At 37.6% G+C, this 18,364-nt stretch overlaps 1 protein-coding gene across 12 annotated transcripts in view; it reads left to right on the top strand.

Moving 5' to 3' along the window:
• The window catches only part of SLC4A10 (solute carrier family 4 member 10), a 202,024-nt gene that overhangs the window by 173,785 nt on the left and 9,875 nt on the right, over window positions 1-18,364 (top strand). For all 12 annotated transcript variants that reach the window (XR_015698619.1, XR_015698618.1, XR_015698617.1 and 9 more), the window contains 8 exons: window positions 4,049-4,154; window positions 7,021-7,182; window positions 7,431-7,544; window positions 8,048-8,209; window positions 11,003-11,254; window positions 12,641-12,709; window positions 15,096-15,269; window positions 15,923-16,045. Coding sequence is in view for 4 of the 12 variants with exons in the window: in XM_009461998.2 (XP_009460273.1) it covers window positions 4,049-4,154; window positions 7,021-7,182; window positions 7,431-7,544; window positions 8,048-8,209; window positions 11,003-11,254; window positions 12,641-12,709; window positions 15,096-15,269; window positions 15,923-16,045 (1,162 nt within the window). In the remaining 8 variants the exon portion in view is untranslated. The remainder of the gene's footprint in view (window positions 1-4,048; window positions 4,155-7,020; window positions 7,183-7,430; window positions 7,545-8,047; window positions 8,210-11,002; window positions 11,255-12,640; window positions 12,710-15,095; window positions 15,270-15,922; window positions 16,046-18,364) is intronic.

Genomic DNA, 18,364 nt, shown 5'->3' with positions numbered 1-18,364 from the left:
AGGTATGGGACAGCAGGGAAGTCGTTGTCTATGATATTGTTGTCCCCTTCCCGTAAAAGTTGTTAGACAAGCAGAAGCACTCCGCGAGCACCCATAATTCACATGAAAATTGTGTATTTGCAGACAACTTAAATATGCATGGCATGCTGCTATTGAAGTACTTTCCGTCAACCTTGTAAATGCAACATAAATCATACTTCTGAATATATTCTAATACCTTACTTTTAAAACAAAATTGGTGAAGTTACCTTCCATTTAATAGCATCTTCTTATTCTGTCTCTGTTATGTGATCAGTGCACAGCACACTCGTAGAGCATACTCTGTGTCTTAGGGGAAAAACTTCCTACTCATATTACCAAATATGTGCTCTGATATTCAGTGAGACATATTGTTTAAACAAGCACATTTTTTAACTTATTTGTCATACTTGCCTGTTGTTTTTTTAATAATATAAATATTCATATGAGCAACTCTCATTCTTGATCTTAAGTGAGCCAGAAAGAGATTTTGCCCTTCTAGGAAGGGAAAATGGTATGTTGGCTAGTCATGAAGAAGCTGTATTTGCATCTTTTACAGATCAGATCCTTAGCTAGTATAAATAGGTGTAGCTTGCAATACGCACATGCTGGAAAAATAGGAGCTCCAAAACAGTGCCTTATGAATTGGATAAAATATTCAATAGTAAGTGCCTCCTAGTCTTGAAAACAACATACTGAAAAATGTCAGCTGCCTAGGATTGAATGGCCATGAGGCTTTTGAAGGAGCTGCACCATTTAAATGTTTTATTTACTCACAAAACCAGTGTGCAAGGCTCTTGTTTGAAGCTCTTAAACTGGCTGTAATGGCAGCAGAACGGACTGGTGCCATGCTGCATGTTTAAAGCCTGTGTGGGGAGGAGAGCGCACGTGACAGATTAAAGAGAAGAAAATGGTGATGAACAAGCCTGAAGAATCAGGGGTACGAGGTGGAAATTAGAGGGATTTCCCCACCAGACCCAGGTTAATTTCAATTGAACAAATAGGCCTGGGGAGTAAGTTTCTTGCAGTAAACAAAAAGTTACAGGCAGGATGAAAATGTTTTTAATACAGAACCTTTCACCTGACTAGTTGTTGAGCAGCAACGATGTTTATCTTTTATTGCTGATCTACAAAGGAGGGGTAAATTTGCAACTTTACATATAAAATAACAGGTTTCTAATTTACTAACCCATATTCCCTTTCCCATTGTCCAAAGAAAGAGGGGTCATACGGACAGTCTGTTTGGTGCTATTAAGGATAGTAATAACTAGACCTTTTGTGGAACAAAGAACACTGCTAGTTGCCTGAGATGTCCTGAAGCTGCTGCTGTGAAATCCTGGCTCTGTTCTTTGAAAACAGGACAAGTTGTAGGAAACATTGCACTCAGTGAAGTTACGATGGCTGAAGTTAATGAAATTTATGAAATTGAGACTTATGAAACAAAAGCAAAAAGAGTTAGGAAAAATATGGGGAGGTTGGGAGGACAAAGAAAGGAAGGGAGGTGCCGTCAGTGACCTATACTGCCTATGCTGTTACAGTTAGATTGGTGCTGAAGATTTAGCTGAAGTCTTGATCCTTCTGTAAAAGGGAGAGAGGTACAGGCTTCAGAGGATACCAGTTTGTCAGCCACTCCTAAAATTTATTATTTCTAATCTACCTTTGTTCCCCATCCTGATTTGCCAGAGATTTCTTGAGAACCTTGGAAGATGTAAAGGCAATAAAGACCCCTTGCTCCGGTTATTTTTCTAGCTAGCAGGTTCAGGCCATTATTTTTCTGTTACTTTCTCCTTTTGTCAGTTCTGATCTTAGGACAGTTCTGATCTTAGGACAGTTCTGCAGTTTCCTGAAGACTGTCTTGTCTGAAATGGTTTATTAGTCTACCTCAGATTTATAAGCCACTTTGTAACAGACTGTATTAGATGTTTAAATACCCTAGAAGAAAGCAAGCTCCACTGATTTCTGCCTAGTTGCAAAATACAGACATTTTAAATACAGAAGGGAGTGACCTGTGACTGGGTATCTAGTGCCATTTTAGGTCTCTCAGCCTCCAGCTGCTGTGCAAAGGCATGAGTCACCACAGACCCTCTCACATACGTGCCAACCCGTTGTGCGTGTCACAGATACCAGGGGGTATATAGGCACCCACATTTAGACATCTGAATTGCTCCCAGGAGATCAGAACGTCTTGCAGTAGCCAAAAGTGTAAAGATAAAAAAAGAATTGTTCTGTTATCAGTGTGATGAAATGGGTATATTGCGAGACTGGCAGCAGAGATTTCTTTTTTCGCTATAGTGACACGTGTGCTTTTGCCACCACAACCAATGTCAGATTCTTCCCTGCCTATATTCTAGCCATGAAAAAAGCAGTTTCTTCCTAGCCATGATGAAAGACAATCAAATGAATCATTCTTTATCTTTTAGCATAACGAAGATGATTGCTGACTCCTTATCACTAAAAGGCATGGGAGTACGTTGCTGAGTTGGTACTGTATTTGGAGCTGAATATATTGCTTAGAAAATATACTTATAGGTGTATGTATAGTCTCTTGCTCATTGGTAATAGAAATTCCACATAGATCTCTTGTAGTGGGCAAATTTTGGCTTCTCTAACTTTTGAATGTAATTTTGCAGTTTGCAGCAAGAGTGGCTGTACCATGTAGTGTTGGTGACATGCACAGTCTTCCCTTCTAGTGAGAAAGTGACTGTGATTGAACAGCCCACATCACCTTGGCCTACTGTAATCAAACCTCAATGGGCCATCGCCCAGCGTCTGGCCAGTCTGCGATCAGCGATGGACATCAGGGGCAGGGAGCTCCTGTGCTCACAGGAAACAGCAGTAACCTGAAATAGCCACCTCTGTATTGTTGCATGAACATCAAATACTCCCTTGCGATAACATAGACATACCGTTTGTTGACTTTATTATGCTACCGTAGCTCACTAGTAGTGATGTGCTTCATTTAACCTGTTTTGTAATATTTTAAGCTACGCATTGAACACGCATTAATTCTGCACTTGGGGCCTGATCCAAAGCATATTAAATATGTTTGAAAGACCCAGTCTACTTCGATGACTTTTGGCTCAGGCCCTCTATTTCTCTGAATGCTGTTGCTTTTGTTTTTTTTCTCTTTTTGTTCATGGGCTGCAAGGGTTTTTTCTTTCTTTTATAAATAGCTGCATTTAAAATAAAAGCAAAGAGTTGCACAAAGACAACTTTGCATCTCTCTCTGTATATATTAAATGCAGCTGTTGTCACATTTATAGTATTGCAATTGAAATACTGTGGCACTATTCCGTACTCATAATGTAGACGGTAGAATTTCTTATACAGAAAATATTACAAATCTAGATGAGAATTGTCATTTTGTGGAAAGATAAACAGCCACAGAGAAAATAGATGGCGTAGCTAAGTGAATAAACTGATACTCTTCTAGAACTGCAATGCAAATGTATGCTTAATGGCTCTCCACTCTATAGTCAGATGTTATCCTGTCCCCAGCTACTCCTGAAAACTTTATCAGAAAGGAGAATACAGAATTTATTTACAGCCATCATAAGCACATTAAAATACTAGCAGGATAGATAGTACTATAGATTTATAAGGTAGAATTAATTTAAAGAGAACTGCAAAGCACACTTGACATCTTGGAACCTACAGAGTATCCTGCATATTTTGAAGGCTTTGTCAAGGAAAAAGCCTCCTACAGTTGCTTCAGAGGCTTTAAAGACTTAATTTTGAGTTTAAATTGCCTGTTTGCAGTATTGTCCTCCCACACTGCCTCGTCACGTTTTGTGTGTTAAAATACACAATTTCAAATGAAAAGCATGCTTTTAAAGCAGCTGTGGGGAAAGGAAAAACAATGGACACACACGTTCACAGAGCCTTTGGTGCTGGACTGAAATTATCATTTGAACTAAAATTATCTGGCAAATTAGAGCATAATTTCAATATGTCATAAAGTTGATAATTTGGATTAATATCTGATACATCTTTTATTATTAAGGAAAAAAATACTATTTTGTCTTTTCAGGTGCAATTGTGTGGAACCAGAACATCCTAGCAATAAAACCTTACGATATTGGCAAGACTACAATATATCTGCATCTGATGTGCCATGGGGGAACCTAACTGTGTCAGTAAGTGAAATATTGGAATTTAATAAATAAAGGCATAAGCATAAATAATTTTATCTCTCCTACTGCAGCAAATATATTGAAAAAAATACCATGTTTTTTCTGATCATATTTGTTCAAATAAAGCATAAACTATTCTTAACTGAACAAAGATTAGCATAGGCTTTGTAGCATTATCTCCTTTTGTAAGCATTTTGCAGCCGTTGATGGTACACATTAAGGCAAGTATGTGCATTTTGTGCCCTGCGTTGGAAATCTCTTGACACACTAGCACAGGAGTTTGACTGAGATAAAGTCTAAACATGCCAAATGACAATGGATTTGTCCTAAATTCTGCCAGATGGCAATACCAAAGTTCCCTTGTTTAGAAAGACTCTAGGAGCATTTATTTTGCCTAAAACATTCTTACAGCTGTTCGGGCTATAAAGGAGAGGAAGGGGAGAAATTTTGTGACATTTTCTGTTCAGTGACCAGATTTCTCTCTTACGTAGGCCTTCAGTGTTATGTATGTCTTAGTTGTGTAACTTTTTTCCGGGGGTGGGGAGGAACAACAAGCTACAGTCAGTTTGGGGAGCTTGCATAGATACGTAGCTTGTTTCTAAATGGTACACCTTTCTAGCTTTAAAGGATTTATTATTTCAGGTTTGCCTTCTTTAAAGCAACATTTACAACTTGATTAAAATGTCGTACTGAGATCAGTCCACCACTTTTTCTCACAAATAGATCATTTCATTACACAATCAAAGAGAACTGGGTGCAAAAGACACCAACTGAAGGGTTCTCTCAAAAATATAACTGAATTAACCCCATTGTAGGCATAACCAAATGAAACGCTTCAAAGCCAATCCAGTGGACCATCTTCAGCAGATACTGTTTTTTTCTTTCAAAGGCAGGAATGCAGAACTGGTGTCCTCCTATCACGAGTTAAGCAAGCGCTGCCTTCCATGGCTGCTCTGTCTTGATAGCAAGGACTGCTCCTCAACTCTGTTGGTGTGGCAACAGCAGAGAGAAAGTTGAGAACTGCTGGCCTGAGGGATTCCAGCAATCCAGAATGAATATTCTCAAAATTGCAGCACACTCTAAGAGCATCTGTGCAGGGGCAGACTCCTCCTCTCACTTTCTCAGATCTCTGACAGTGTTTTTCAGAGTACATTTGCAGCTGAGGAGATTTAAAATAACAGATTTTGTTTTAACTATAAATGTAAAAGACCGTCTGCATTATATAAAACCCTTTAAAACTTCTGTAAAAGCTTATTACCGAAACTTGAGTTTACACGGATAGCAGTATAACTGACCAACTTTTCCTGTGAGTTCCTATAATTGTCAAACAAATAACTGAAATTTTTCGTACTTTGATGTATTTATTTCTTGCAAGCATCATCAAGAAGCTTCAATTCTCCTGCTCTAGGGAATTGCAGTAAAAGATTAGACCTAGTCGTCTCTAGATATTTGGTCAGTCTCACCCCACTGTCTTTTTTCAGTGCTTATTTCTTCCTGTTGTGTCTGATGTAAAAGTTCCAAGTTTCTGAAGATCTAGATTGGCGCTCTCTCTTAAAACCAATAAATTTTTTATCTAGGACAAAACGAGTGCGAGCAAAGTGTTTATTCTGATGGTGACAAAATCCTTTTCAGTAGGTATATGATGAAATTCATCCCTGTGCTGTGCCAACATCAAGGGCTAGCTCAGGCCAGGACAAGTTTTCTTTTTGATATCCCAGAATCTTGAGAATTTCTCCTGGATTTCCTGAGAATTTTTTTCCCCCATCTAAAACCTTTATTTTATCAGTCAGAAGTGCATCATATTTATCCCAGGTCCACTGCTGTACCAGTCTAAAAAGTTTTTGCACTCCTTTGTCTCACAGTCATCAAATAGCAACTGTGTTTTTTTTCAAGCCAGCCTTTGTTCAAAGCCAAAGTTTCTCATAACATGTCAAGCCACAGTATTGTGACGTGAGTCTGATAAGCCAATGACCCAGTTCATTTGATACTGGAAGATCCTGATCTGGCAGGATATTGCTGCCTGGAATCTCTGAGTCTGGGTGCTCCGTTTCTTTTTGCTTAATACATGTGGAGGGATTTGGAAAGGGAAAGGAAAGGATTGCGAGTCCAGAGCTTATAGCTCATATTTTCAGAGCTACTCTTTATTTCTCTGCTTGTTACCTTGGAACAAACACGATTTTAAACAACTAAGGATGGTATTGGAGAATTACTAGATATGTTTTCTACTGTATCTGCATATCTGACCAGATATTATATTGGATAAAATTAATGTTACAGATTTGGGGGTTTGCTGCATTTTATCAGATTGCTTTTTTTAAGAAAAAGATAATTTGTGGAATGTGCTGCCCCCACGTGGTATTAAATGTATTGGTCTCCTTTTAGGCTAATACCGTACATTCTAAGAAGCTTTTTCTTGAATTGCTTGGCCTGTGAAGTTAAAACAAAAAATGAGTTCTTGAGAATGCACCAGGAACAGCGTTTCTCTTGGTAGCTTTTGAACTTCGGTTTCCTTTCTTGGAAGGAATTAGGAAGTGCAAATCTGTGTTGGTAAACAGAAAATAAATAAGTGTACTTGTTCAGTTTGAAATAAATCTGGGTTTATATTAATGACTTCATTTATGGTATGTGTTAGTGACTTCATCATTTAATTCTGGTTAAAAAAGAGATTCTTTTGAAGGTTTGAAAGTTTTCCAGGCAGACTAGATACAAACGTTAGGAGTTTTAATTTTTAAAAGAATAAATATCTAAAAATTATTTTACTATTTCTAGTAATACAACTTGCTTGCAATTTAGGAAAGTAATTGGAAAGAAAATATCAGTGTAAGCATGGATATTTTTCAGAACAATACTACTTTACTCTCCCTGATAGGAATGTAAAAAGTTTCATGGAGAGTTTGTTGGACGAGCCTGTGGTCATCATGGCCCTTATGTTCCAGATGTCCTCTTTTGGTCTGTCATCTTATTCTTTTCTACAGTAACGCTGTCATCCACACTGAAGCAGTTCAAAACTAGCCGATACTTCCCAACAAAGGTGTGTGCCATTTTTTTTAATTCAAAAGTTGTCATTAGTCATGTGTAAGCATGAATTCCATCCGCATTGCAAATTGAATTAACTGCTGGTGAAGTGGACCCTGCATCTTTTCTCTGTTAGAAAATTGTATCAGAGTAAGTATGGTTTTAGTTGTAAGCACAAAATGGCTTGAAATAGTGAAGAAAAATAAATCCTAAGTCACGCATGAATATTTTAGTTAAAATTGTTGTTTCTCTCAATAATCATAGGTACGATCTGTTGTCAGCGATTTTGCTGTCTTTCTCACTATTTTGTCCATGGTTTTAATTGACTATGCCATTGGGATTCCATCACCAAAACTTCAGGTTCCAAATGCTTTTAAGGTAATTTGTTGATAAATTGCACGGCCTTATTATTTTGACAAAGTAGTGTGCTATAGTGAGTTTATTATATTTTTTTATCGTCAGGGAGTAGTGATAATATTCAGAATTTTTTGTGTTAACCAAGTACTATGCAACCTCTCTGATTAGCGGCCCATGTAAATGAGTCTCTCCCAGCAGGACCCTTCACGCTTCCTAATGTCTTCTGTGTGAGGACCAACCTGGCTCAAATTATGCAAATCCTAGACTTCTGTAATGTTCTGGGGCTCCTTCCAAATTCTGGGCTCATTGTATCAAATACAACCAAGTCTGTAATATCCCAGATGATTTTATTATATGTAACTTCTCTTTTTGGTATCATAGAAGTTTAGCATTTTTCTGTACTCTTGCATAGATTCATTTTAAAGGAAATCATATCCTCCTAATGTTTTTGTATGTATTCTTGTGAAGTTGAAATGTAAATAATCTTTAGAGTTTTGACTGGTCTTGCATGACTGTTTTTATAGCCCACCAGAGACGATCGTGGCTGGTTTATTACTCCTCTGGGGCCTAATCCTTGGTGGACGGTGATAGCTGCTGTAATTCCAGCCCTGCTTTGTACTATCCTTATCTTTATGGACCAGCAGATCACAGCTGTCATTATCAATAGAAAAGAACACAAACTAAAGGTATTCAGTCAAATAGTTATATTTTCACTGTTGTTTTCTGCTTCAGGTTATGTAGTGTACCTTCATCTACTTCAGTTTGCTGATTTATTATATGCTACATAGCACCCCTTTAAATTGTTACGCTTTTTCTCTGTTGGTCTGTGTAGTACCTGTGCCCTGTGTCAGTGATTCGCTGCCTTATAGAAGTCTTTATGAATGTGATTTGGAACAGAGATTTTCAATCAAGAAAGTGCTATCCTCTGTGCTTTATTAGAAGTATGATAGCCATTCACCTAAAGGAAAAAATCTGGAAGTTAACAATTTCCTTAAATACCATAATATTAATTGCCTCTTCAGATATTGACAGCATTGTTCTACTGGATTGGATTTTGAAAAACTATTCAGGGGTTATTTTGTAATATAAGATCATTTTTTTTCCTTTCTTCATCCTTCTCTGTGGTTCTACCCATCTCTTTTTTTTTTTTTTTTTAAATGCCCTTCCTATCTTAAAAAGGGAGAAGAATAAAACTGAGCTTTAGAGGCACAATGGGTTCTTAAAACAACATAGGACAACTTCCTGCTCTGTTCTCTAACACTTTAGTTGCCTACAGATGGAGAGAGAAAAAGGGACATCACCCCTCTGAAAAACTGTTGGGCAAAATCTAGCAGCAGGTTTCTGTACATGTATATGCAGTGAGCTTAGGCTTTTTTTGACATACTTTTAATAAGCAGCAATCCAATCCCAAGTCGCTTTAGCAAATGCATTTGCAACCTTCACTTTGCACTGCCTCTTCTTGGATGATTGTGACATTTGATATGTTCTTTTTTTGCCCTCTTTGTCAGCCTGGCTCTTCATGTCAATCCATAGCATTGCATGTGGTTTAACTTGACAGATGCAGGAATTTGCTGCCAAGCTTTGGAATGTGTTTTTTCAGCACTGGCATCTGGGAGTCAGATGGTCCTCCTGGCTGCCCCCTTGTCTTGCTGCGTTTTAGTTTTGCTGGGGTCTGGTGTAGCATCACCTGTTGCTATGCTTCCTTTTCTTCCCATATGTCAGGTTCCTCAGTTCATGTATGAATGTGAGGAAATGCTCTCGGATTCTGTATGCATTAGCAGATACATTCCTCATAAATGTGTCAGAAGGTAAAAAAAGGTGTCTCTTAGGATTTAGAATTAAACTCTTTCTTTGAGTGCATTGTGCGTGTAACTAATATCTGTGTTTGACACATCTCTGAGTTTGTCAAGATGTGTATTGGAGATAAGACTCATAAGCGCTTTTGGGGAGTGAGGGAAGGTTGCTGGAGTTGATTCTTTTCATTTTCTTTACTTTATATGAATTCCCCTTTTTAAATAATGTAAGCAAATAAGATGGCATTTTCATTTCGATATGTGGCTTACATTTTCATAAACCCAGACGCTTCCCATTTTAGAAGTAAAAGTTGTCTTCAGAAAGAAATGATTTGTTTGCTTCCAACTCGTTTCCCCCTCTCTTTTTATACTTCCCGTAGCAAATTCTGAATAGTGCACATTTCAGCTTTTGGCAGTCTCTGTAGCAAACCCTTCCAAGTTTAGTTTAGTTACTTTTTTTATGTCAAAAGGCATTTGCATGGGTTTACAGGCAAAATTATGGTTCAACATATTCACATTGTTTGCATGAACATCACTGTTTCATCAGACCATGACATTGGATTTGTTGCCATATTGCAAAATTTTGTGGAGATAACTACCTGACTTTTTAAAGGAAAATAGCTTGAGCTCCTGCTTGCAGCTGCATGGTGGTCCTGGATACTTAGTAAAATTGAAAAGAAATATCCCTCTCAGCTATAGTAACAGATATCTATACAACCAAGCTTGATGCAGATCATTGGTCATTTTCAAGTGCAGGTTGTATTTGCAGGTTTTTAAATATATCTAAGATTCGACCAAAGAGTTTTATCCACTACTACAAAAGCAAAGCAACATTCTCCTGTTAGTAAATTTATGAAGTATTTGACTACTAGGGATGATCCAAAACCAAAGGTTTTGTATTGACTTCTCATATGAATGTTTTTGGTACTACTTTTAAGTATTCAATAGGGAAACAGTAAAACAGTGCCTGATGGTGAATATTATTTTATAGTTTAATTTAATATACAGCTTAATTATAGTTTAATTTCTCTTAATTTCTAGCTATCTGTTCTTAGGTAAGATGAAGGTACATGAGTGAAAACTTACTACCATCACGTGCTTACCATCTATAAAAACTTTAAAAAGATCAATGTGGTTTTATGGCCCTCTATAGCATAAACTGACTTTGTAAATGTTAACTTAAGAGTTTTTATGTAGGAAAGAATCAAAATACATATTTTTCTGCTGCCTGTGTAAGGATGGCTGGAGGGTCTATTAACATTAGTGCAGTGGAAAAGTTGGCAGTGCAGCTGGATGTTCTGCTTACTGTCATCCATGGAAGAGATTTAGTTAAAACAGAAAATATATGTATTTTCTGTTGTGTTACTAGTATCTCTTTTGTAAGCAGCAAAAAGTATTTGGTGCCTATTGTAAAGTGGATTTATGATAAGTACACTTAACTCATAACTGGAACGAGTCTAATAACATTAAGCATTTCTTGTGAACTAATAGGAATTCCCCTTAGATAACCAGTTTGCCATCACTACTGACCCAACCTGAGTAACACATAGAAGAACGCTATTTTTTCCTGCAAGTCACAAATTTTTAAATTGTCTCTAACTGTTCATTAGGAATGCCTGCCAGGAGTGTTCTCCTTAATTCAGATGTCATTTTATATCTTCTTGCTTTTGTTACTTTTTTTAACAGAAAGGATGTGGATACCATCTCGACCTACTCATGGTGGCAGTCATGCTTGGAGTGTGCTCTATTATGGGGTTGCCATGGTTTGTTGCAGCTACTGTCCTCTCTATTTCCCATGTGAACAGCTTAAAACTGGAATCAGAGTGCTCCGCTCCAGGGGAGCAACCAAAATTTCTTGGAATCCGGGAGCAAAGAGTCACGGGGCTCATGATTTTTATCCTTATGGGCTCGTCTGTCTTTTTGACAAGTATCCTAAAGGTAATTTGGGGGAAGTAAGGAAAACCTAAATACTGCAATGCACTGAACATTTCACTGTTGTTACTGTATTGTTTAATGAGTGCCCTTTCCAGGCACGTTACTAACTAGCATAATGTTATCAGTGATAATCTGAAGTGGAATTCTAATTTTGTGTAATAAATTTTTTTTTTAAAACAGAAACCTTGTAATGAAAATCTGGCCTGACTGAAGTCAAAGGGAATTCTGCCATTGACCTGTAGTATATGAAGATTCACCCTTTGTCTATACTTGGGGCCCGTGGCAAACTATCATGAAACAGTCTTGCTAAGTTATACCAATAAGTAAATTTATTTAGAAAATTTAAAACATTTTGTGCTTTCTGGATAATTTAAAAATATTTTCACAGTTGCAAGAAACGTTCTATGGTTCCTTTCTTGGAAGCGAACACGAAAATTCCCTCATGCTGCCTGCACACTCAACATGGATCACCAGTGTCCTGAAACTGAGTGTCCAGTTATATAGAATCATAGAATCGTTTAGGTTGGCAAAGACCTTTAAGATCATCAGGTCCAGCTGTTAATATGCGTTATATGCATATATATGCATAATATGCAATTATATGCATATATAATACCATCTATATACGTAATACTTACTTTTTTAAAGAATTACCTGACCTCTGCAAAATCAGTGAGAGTTTTGCTACTGGATTCAGCAAGACCAGAATTTAGACTTGCATGTTGTCACAGTGAAGGCAATAAGTCCTTAGAACTTGTACTTCCCAGTAGAATTTTATTAAGTATATCATAAAACTTTCACTTTGAAAACACAGAGGACATGCGTTTTGTGTATTTATTATTTAAAACAGATACTTATCTATGGAAATTTTCCTTTACCTACACACCATATACTGAGAGCCTAACATTTAAAACAGTCTCTTACAAAATCATTCCATAAAAGTCATTCACCCATTTTTAAATGCTTACAGCACAGAACATTTCTTTTAGCAATATGAAGTATGTTATGTGTATCTTGGAACATTTTTCTGAGGATTATAGCTTTACTATTCAGATGCTCTCCTGAACAGTCTTAAGTAAAGAATTTAAGTAAATACCAAACACTTTCATTTTTCGTATAGTTCTGTTAATTTTATTAATAGTGAATAAAGCATATTGTAATAACTGGCCGTGAGAGGAAAATGAAACTGTAGAGCCAGATTCTTCTTTTGCTTTATACTCTGAGAAACATTATTAATTTGTAATTGAGTGACTCTGAATTTACAACTTGTCTGATTAATGCAGGCATATGGCACTTTGAATTTCAACTGTTTAGAATGTCTTTCTAGAAGCATTTAAAATTGTTCAATGGTATTTAATATGCTCTTCCCTTTCTCTGCTTCTTGTGCAGTTTATTCCTATGCCAGTACTTTATGGAGTATTTCTTTACATGGGTGCTTCATCTCTAAAGGGAATTCAGGTAAAATGGATTTATGAAGAGTGTGTTACTGAAGATGCTTTCTATAAAATGTGTAGCTGTTCTTATTATTTTATTAACTTTTGTGTATTATCTTAAAGGAATGTTGCCAACTTTAAATTCTTGAAAGCGACTCACTTAAAAAGGAAAAGGGATTCTCTCTAAATAGCGTATTCCCTTTAGGTAATGTGCTCCAATTTTTTATTTTTTAGGTGCTGAGTTTTCTCTTCTCCCTTGTTATCAAGGGAATTTTGGCTGAGCCTAAAAACTGAGTAACAACTATCAGGATCTCTTCCCTCTCCCCTGCTTCCCCATTCACTTGCTTCCCTGCTGCCTTTTCAGCTTCCAAGTTAGTGCTTTTGTAGTGGTAAGCTTGATCTTGAACTTTGCCTATGTGAGGCTTTTGGCTGACTCGCCCTAAAACTAACATAGGTGAGATTTTGAAGATACTTCCTGTGCAAATCAATGCCCCAGGCAGGGAAGTGGACTGTTGCAAGTCCCATGCTACTTAATTTCTGGCCTCAGGGATGAAGGGCGAGTCTAGTGGAAGGGCAGCATTCCTGCAGTGGCCTTAAGTAGGAGCCCCTGGCGGAAGCCAGGCACCCCAGCATTCAGGTCAGGGTCGGTAATGGTATCCTGTGTACCATTTCTCCTGGATGACTGCAGTGTTAAATGGCATGGTGTCAAAGCTTTCAGCCCATCTGACACAAACACTCAAATTTTCAAGTGTGCCTTTGTTTGTTATCGAAAGTTGAGATATTGATACACTTCCAAGACAATTGAGAAAGAACAATCGCATGACGAAAACATGAATTATACTGTGCAAAAGGTTGTCAAATACAAAGAGCAAAGAAAATGCCTGATTGTTTCTTTCATTATGTTTAAATTTTTGATTGCAAGTTAAAAATGTCTTGCGTTTTTTTACCTCCCTATTATTTATACGCAAAGCTGGCAACATCTCTTGTTTTTTGACTGGTGTTTTCTATTCAGAGACTCTTCTTGTATAACTTTGCCTAGCTCTTACCATTTGGGTTGATATTCTAAGCAGCGTAGTTCGGCTTTTACTGAGGTTTAGATAATTTCAACTATGGTTCAGCTGTTTCTTAGAACAAGGGTATGAGAAAGTACACTATTGAGGAGTGTTTTTAAGGCATGCTAAAATCTGGCTATCTTTACTTGGAAAAGTGATAGCATCCTCCCTTTCTCCCTCCCCCAAGCGGGGACAAGGAATTGAGATTTGATAAGATGGCTTTTGTGGGAGGATGTGCTTTTTGCTGTTTCTGTGAAAAAGAAATCTGCTCAAATCTGGCCAAATTATAAGCCTTTAAAAATGCAGTTTGCACATGCTCAATAAAAATTCCTGAAACCTGAAATTCCTGAAGACTGTGTGAATATAGCACGGCTCATCCATGCAGGGAGAAATGGTGCATCACCATCACCACTGTGCCATAGCAGCTGACACGAAGTCTCAGGTCAGTATGGAGCCAAATGGGTCTGAAAAACAAGAACCTCTCATGTACGTTCCTAACGACATGGCAGTTGGCTTTATGGCTGGCCTTTTTTTGTTGTTGTTTTGTTTTGTTCCTGGTTTTGTGAAGAAAGTGCAATAGGGAAAAGAAAACAGCCTGGGATAAAGTGTCTGGTGAAGTAAACTTGAAAAAAAAAAAAAAAAAAGATTTTCATCTGCAGGAGATAAAAGGCTGAAGAGATCCCTCCATGATCAGCTTTTTGTGTGCTAAAGGAGGCAGAGCTCAGTTGTTGAAAAACAGAAGTTTAGAATGTATTAGAAAGGCGGTGTAATAGTGTGTATGACTAACAGGATCAACCAGCTTCCATTCGGTTTGATTCACAGTTGATTCATGTCTACTTTGAACTCTGGCTTTGCCTAATTTTAAGAGTTCTTGACTTGAAATCTTAGCAGTACTACTTTAAAGTAACTGTTTTCTTTGTGTGTAACCTATTATGCAGTTATGAGCAGGATGTTTCCTGGAGTATGACTATATATAATTCAGTGGAATGCAACATCTCAGCACATCTGCAATAGAAATACCTAGGGAGACACGTGTATTAAAATTGATAGGAATTTAAGAAGTATGACTAACCAAATAATTAAATAATACAATTCTCATTCTTACTCTGGTGGCTCAATTGGAGAGAAGATGAGTCCTTTACCGCTGTTGGACTAGTATATATTCATGACTCATGATTGTAACTGAGGTAGTCTTTTTCTGTGCTCCTGAACTTCTGCACAGTTTTTGCCTTTAGAATAACAAGCCAGATTCTTAGGATATTCAGGATCTCTTAGGCAGTGTGTGAATGTCAGCATAGATGATCCTACAGCTCATTTTGATGCATCTCATTTTGAAACTTTTTAAAATTTCTCTTTCAGCTTTTTGACAGGATAAAATTATTCTGGATGCCTGCAAAGCATCAGCCAGATTTTATTTATCTGAGGCATGTTCCTCTTAGAAAGGTCCATCTCTTCACTGTAATTCAGCTGAGTTGTCTTGTGCTTCTGTGGATTATAAAGGTTTCAAGAGCTGCCATTGTCTTTCCTATGATGGTATGAATATTTTTTATTTCCTCTAAAAATCCCTTTTCACTTGTGGATAATTATTATTGAAGAAAAAAAAAAACTGTAGGCAGGTAATTACAATATTGCTTTGATTCAATGTTAAAGGACAATTCATACTGAAGTAAGGAAAAATTCTACATATAGCCTCTAGTTTGAGTCTAGGTTGTGCTCTGTTTATATGTGTGGATAGCCCAGCTTTGTATTCTCTTAGGGAAAATTCTTCTCTTAAAAAAAAAAAATAAAAATTTTACTTGATGTTTTTATTTAAGGAGTAGTGCTTAATCATTTTACAGAAAGAACATTCACTCATTAAGGAAGATTGTTCATTGCACTGAGGAACTTTACTGAATAATTCTGTGTCTTCCTGGAAATAAAAGGAAAATCTCTTCTGCTGCTTAAGTGATTATTTCTCTGATCATTTCACTAATTGAAAATTAAAGGTACCTGCTGACCTCAGTGATTGTTAAATCCTTCAAGCCATAGCTCATCTGAACAAAGGAAGACCAGCTGTTAGCCTATCCAAATTAAAGGGTAAAATTCTAGCTGTAAACTGTGGTCGCTTTCAAAAGTATTCCTCTACAAGCATAATTTTTAGTTTTACTTGCTTAATTTCCTAATTCTTTGAATTAATATCTTTACAGGTCCTAGCTTTGGTATTTGTCCGAAAACTCATGGATTTCTTTTTTACTAAGCGGGAGCTCAGTTGGTTAGATGATTTGATGCCCGAGAGCAAGAAAAAGAAACTGGAAGATGCTGAGAAAGAGGTGGGTCATAGTTTCAGGTTTTCTTGGTGTGTAGCACTTTATCAATTTCTCCTTCAGTCATTTAGAGAAAATTCTGTAAATAAGGCATATTCCATGCAACAGGCAGACTTGTTAACAGTATATGCTGTAATATTTTCAAGGTTTATAGAAGTTATTTTAAGGTTACAAATCTAATAGGCTTAGGTGGGGATGTCTACTAGATATAGATTCTTATGCTGCCATACTGTCATATAACATAGTATCTACAGTGCTCCTGGCATTGCTCCTGAGACCCACTCAGATGACGTGCAGGGATGAACCTGTGTCTGTAGGAAGGCCCTCAGATGCCTGGGGCAACTTGATGCTGTGTTGGGACTGGTCTCATCCCTGCTGAGGGAGAGCACTGCAGAATTTAAGGGGCATGGCATGTCCCAGCTAGATCTGAGCCATACATAGGTCACATGCTGTCACCCTGTGCCCTCCCTGCTCAGCAGTGTCATAACCCTGGCAGTATCCCTATTACACTCTGGGCCAGCATTTTCCATCTGCTGCTGCAGAAACAATTTACTTCCACTTTCTAATGAAAAGGTCAGTGACACTGCTTACCCCTGTTAACCAAATACTCAGACATGTACTTACAGCCTATGGCACTACCACCCAGTTGACTGTTTCAGATCGGGACTCCTCATCTCCTTTCAAAGGACATGCATTTCAGATCATTTCTTACAAACTCAGTACAGTAGAGATTCTTACTCAGAATGTTCCTGTATTTTGACAGTGAAACGCATATCTTTCTGACTGTAGATTTCTAACCAGTTTTGCACCTGCTTGATAGCATTTTCATCTAGCTGCTGCTTCATGAATTGCTTGTTTGAATATCATATAAAACTGTGGGAATACAAAGTAACTTCATGTGTAAGGGACAGAGGTCTTTGTCCCTGATATCAGCCACCTGATCGATGTCAACTGTTAGGGAACATCAGTACTGGGCCCAACTAAATGAAGGACAAGTCTTGATTGAGAAACACTAACTGCAGGAGCAGTAGGTAGAATATGTTGGTGCCAGGTTATTTTAAATGGGAGTTGTGTGTCCTGCACCAGCACTTTCGAATAGTAACATGGTGTGAGGCTGTGGTGGCAGTGGGAGGTGAAGGTGCAGATGATGCCACATGGTTTTGGCAGGCTGTGGTCACTTCTAGGCAGGAGTGCTCTGGGGACAGTTGTCCATACGACCTCTAAGATGCCCTGAAGACCTCTGCAAAAGCCCAGGACACGTGAGACATAACCCTTTGGTGGTACAAGGGTACTGCAAAAACTAGACAATGTGAACGGGTAAATCAGCAATTTATCCTGAGGGATGCCCTGAGAGGTGATTTGAGACCAGTGAAATGGTGTGTGTAAGGATTCCCATTGGTAAGTCTATTTGCAGAAATAGGACAACAGCTAATAATTTGAACATGTAACTATGAAAACTAGATTTCTCTGCCTTCAGGATTCTTCCATGACCTTTGACAACTCACTGCCTCATGTGTAACCTGGAGAACTGTAACTTTCCTTTCTTTGCCACATTCAACATACTTTCATAGAGTACGTTTTTGGGGAAAAGGTTTTACCTAGGTGTGATAAACATCATTATGATTATTTACTATTTAGTATGTGCCTGGAAAACTACCAGGCTGAAATTAAAATACGTGAGTCATTATTTTCCCCCTTGAATCAAAGCAGACCAGAGAGTTGTTTCATCACAGTATCTGTTGTCATCACAATTCAGGGTAACCAAAAGTAACCAAGGTAGCTCTCTGTTGTGGGTCTGGTTATTGGAAAGAATTCCTTGTTATCCTTATGTTTTGGTTATATGTCACTTTCCTTCCCATGCTTGATAGGATGGCATCAGAAAACAAAACTGGGAAAATCTACTGGTGTTACTTTATTTCATTCACTGTCTGTTTTGAGAGGTTATTTTTACATATTTTGGCATTTCTAAATATTTGGAGCTATTATTAAGACTGTTCAACTGTCAAAAACTTATGAAGCTGTGAAGCCTGGAAATGACAAAATTAACTAGTAATAAAACTTCTGACATGTAGCCTAAGGAATTAATTGGAGAGTTGCTATCACACGGCTTTTAAAAATAGAAGTATTCTACCCACAAGAATATTCAGAAATATAGTTGACAAGATCTGAAACTTATTTCATTGGATCCTAATTTCATCACTTAAGTTGTTTTTATACTTTCAGGCCATGTTTTTCCAAGGCTTTGTCATTTATAGTGGATATTATATATGTCTTCTTCTCACAGACCTCCTTTGGAAGCCACTTCGATTTTAATCAATTAAGTCT

This window comes from Nipponia nippon, unplaced genomic scaffold, assembly GCF_047370975.1.
Source record: "Nipponia nippon isolate SJK-2023a ecotype South Korea unplaced genomic scaffold, ASM4737097v1 scaffold_5, whole genome shotgun sequence".
Lineage (NCBI taxonomy): Eukaryota > Metazoa > Chordata > Aves > Pelecaniformes > Threskiornithidae > Nipponia > Nipponia nippon.
This window is presented reverse-complemented; position numbering and strand designations above follow the sequence as displayed.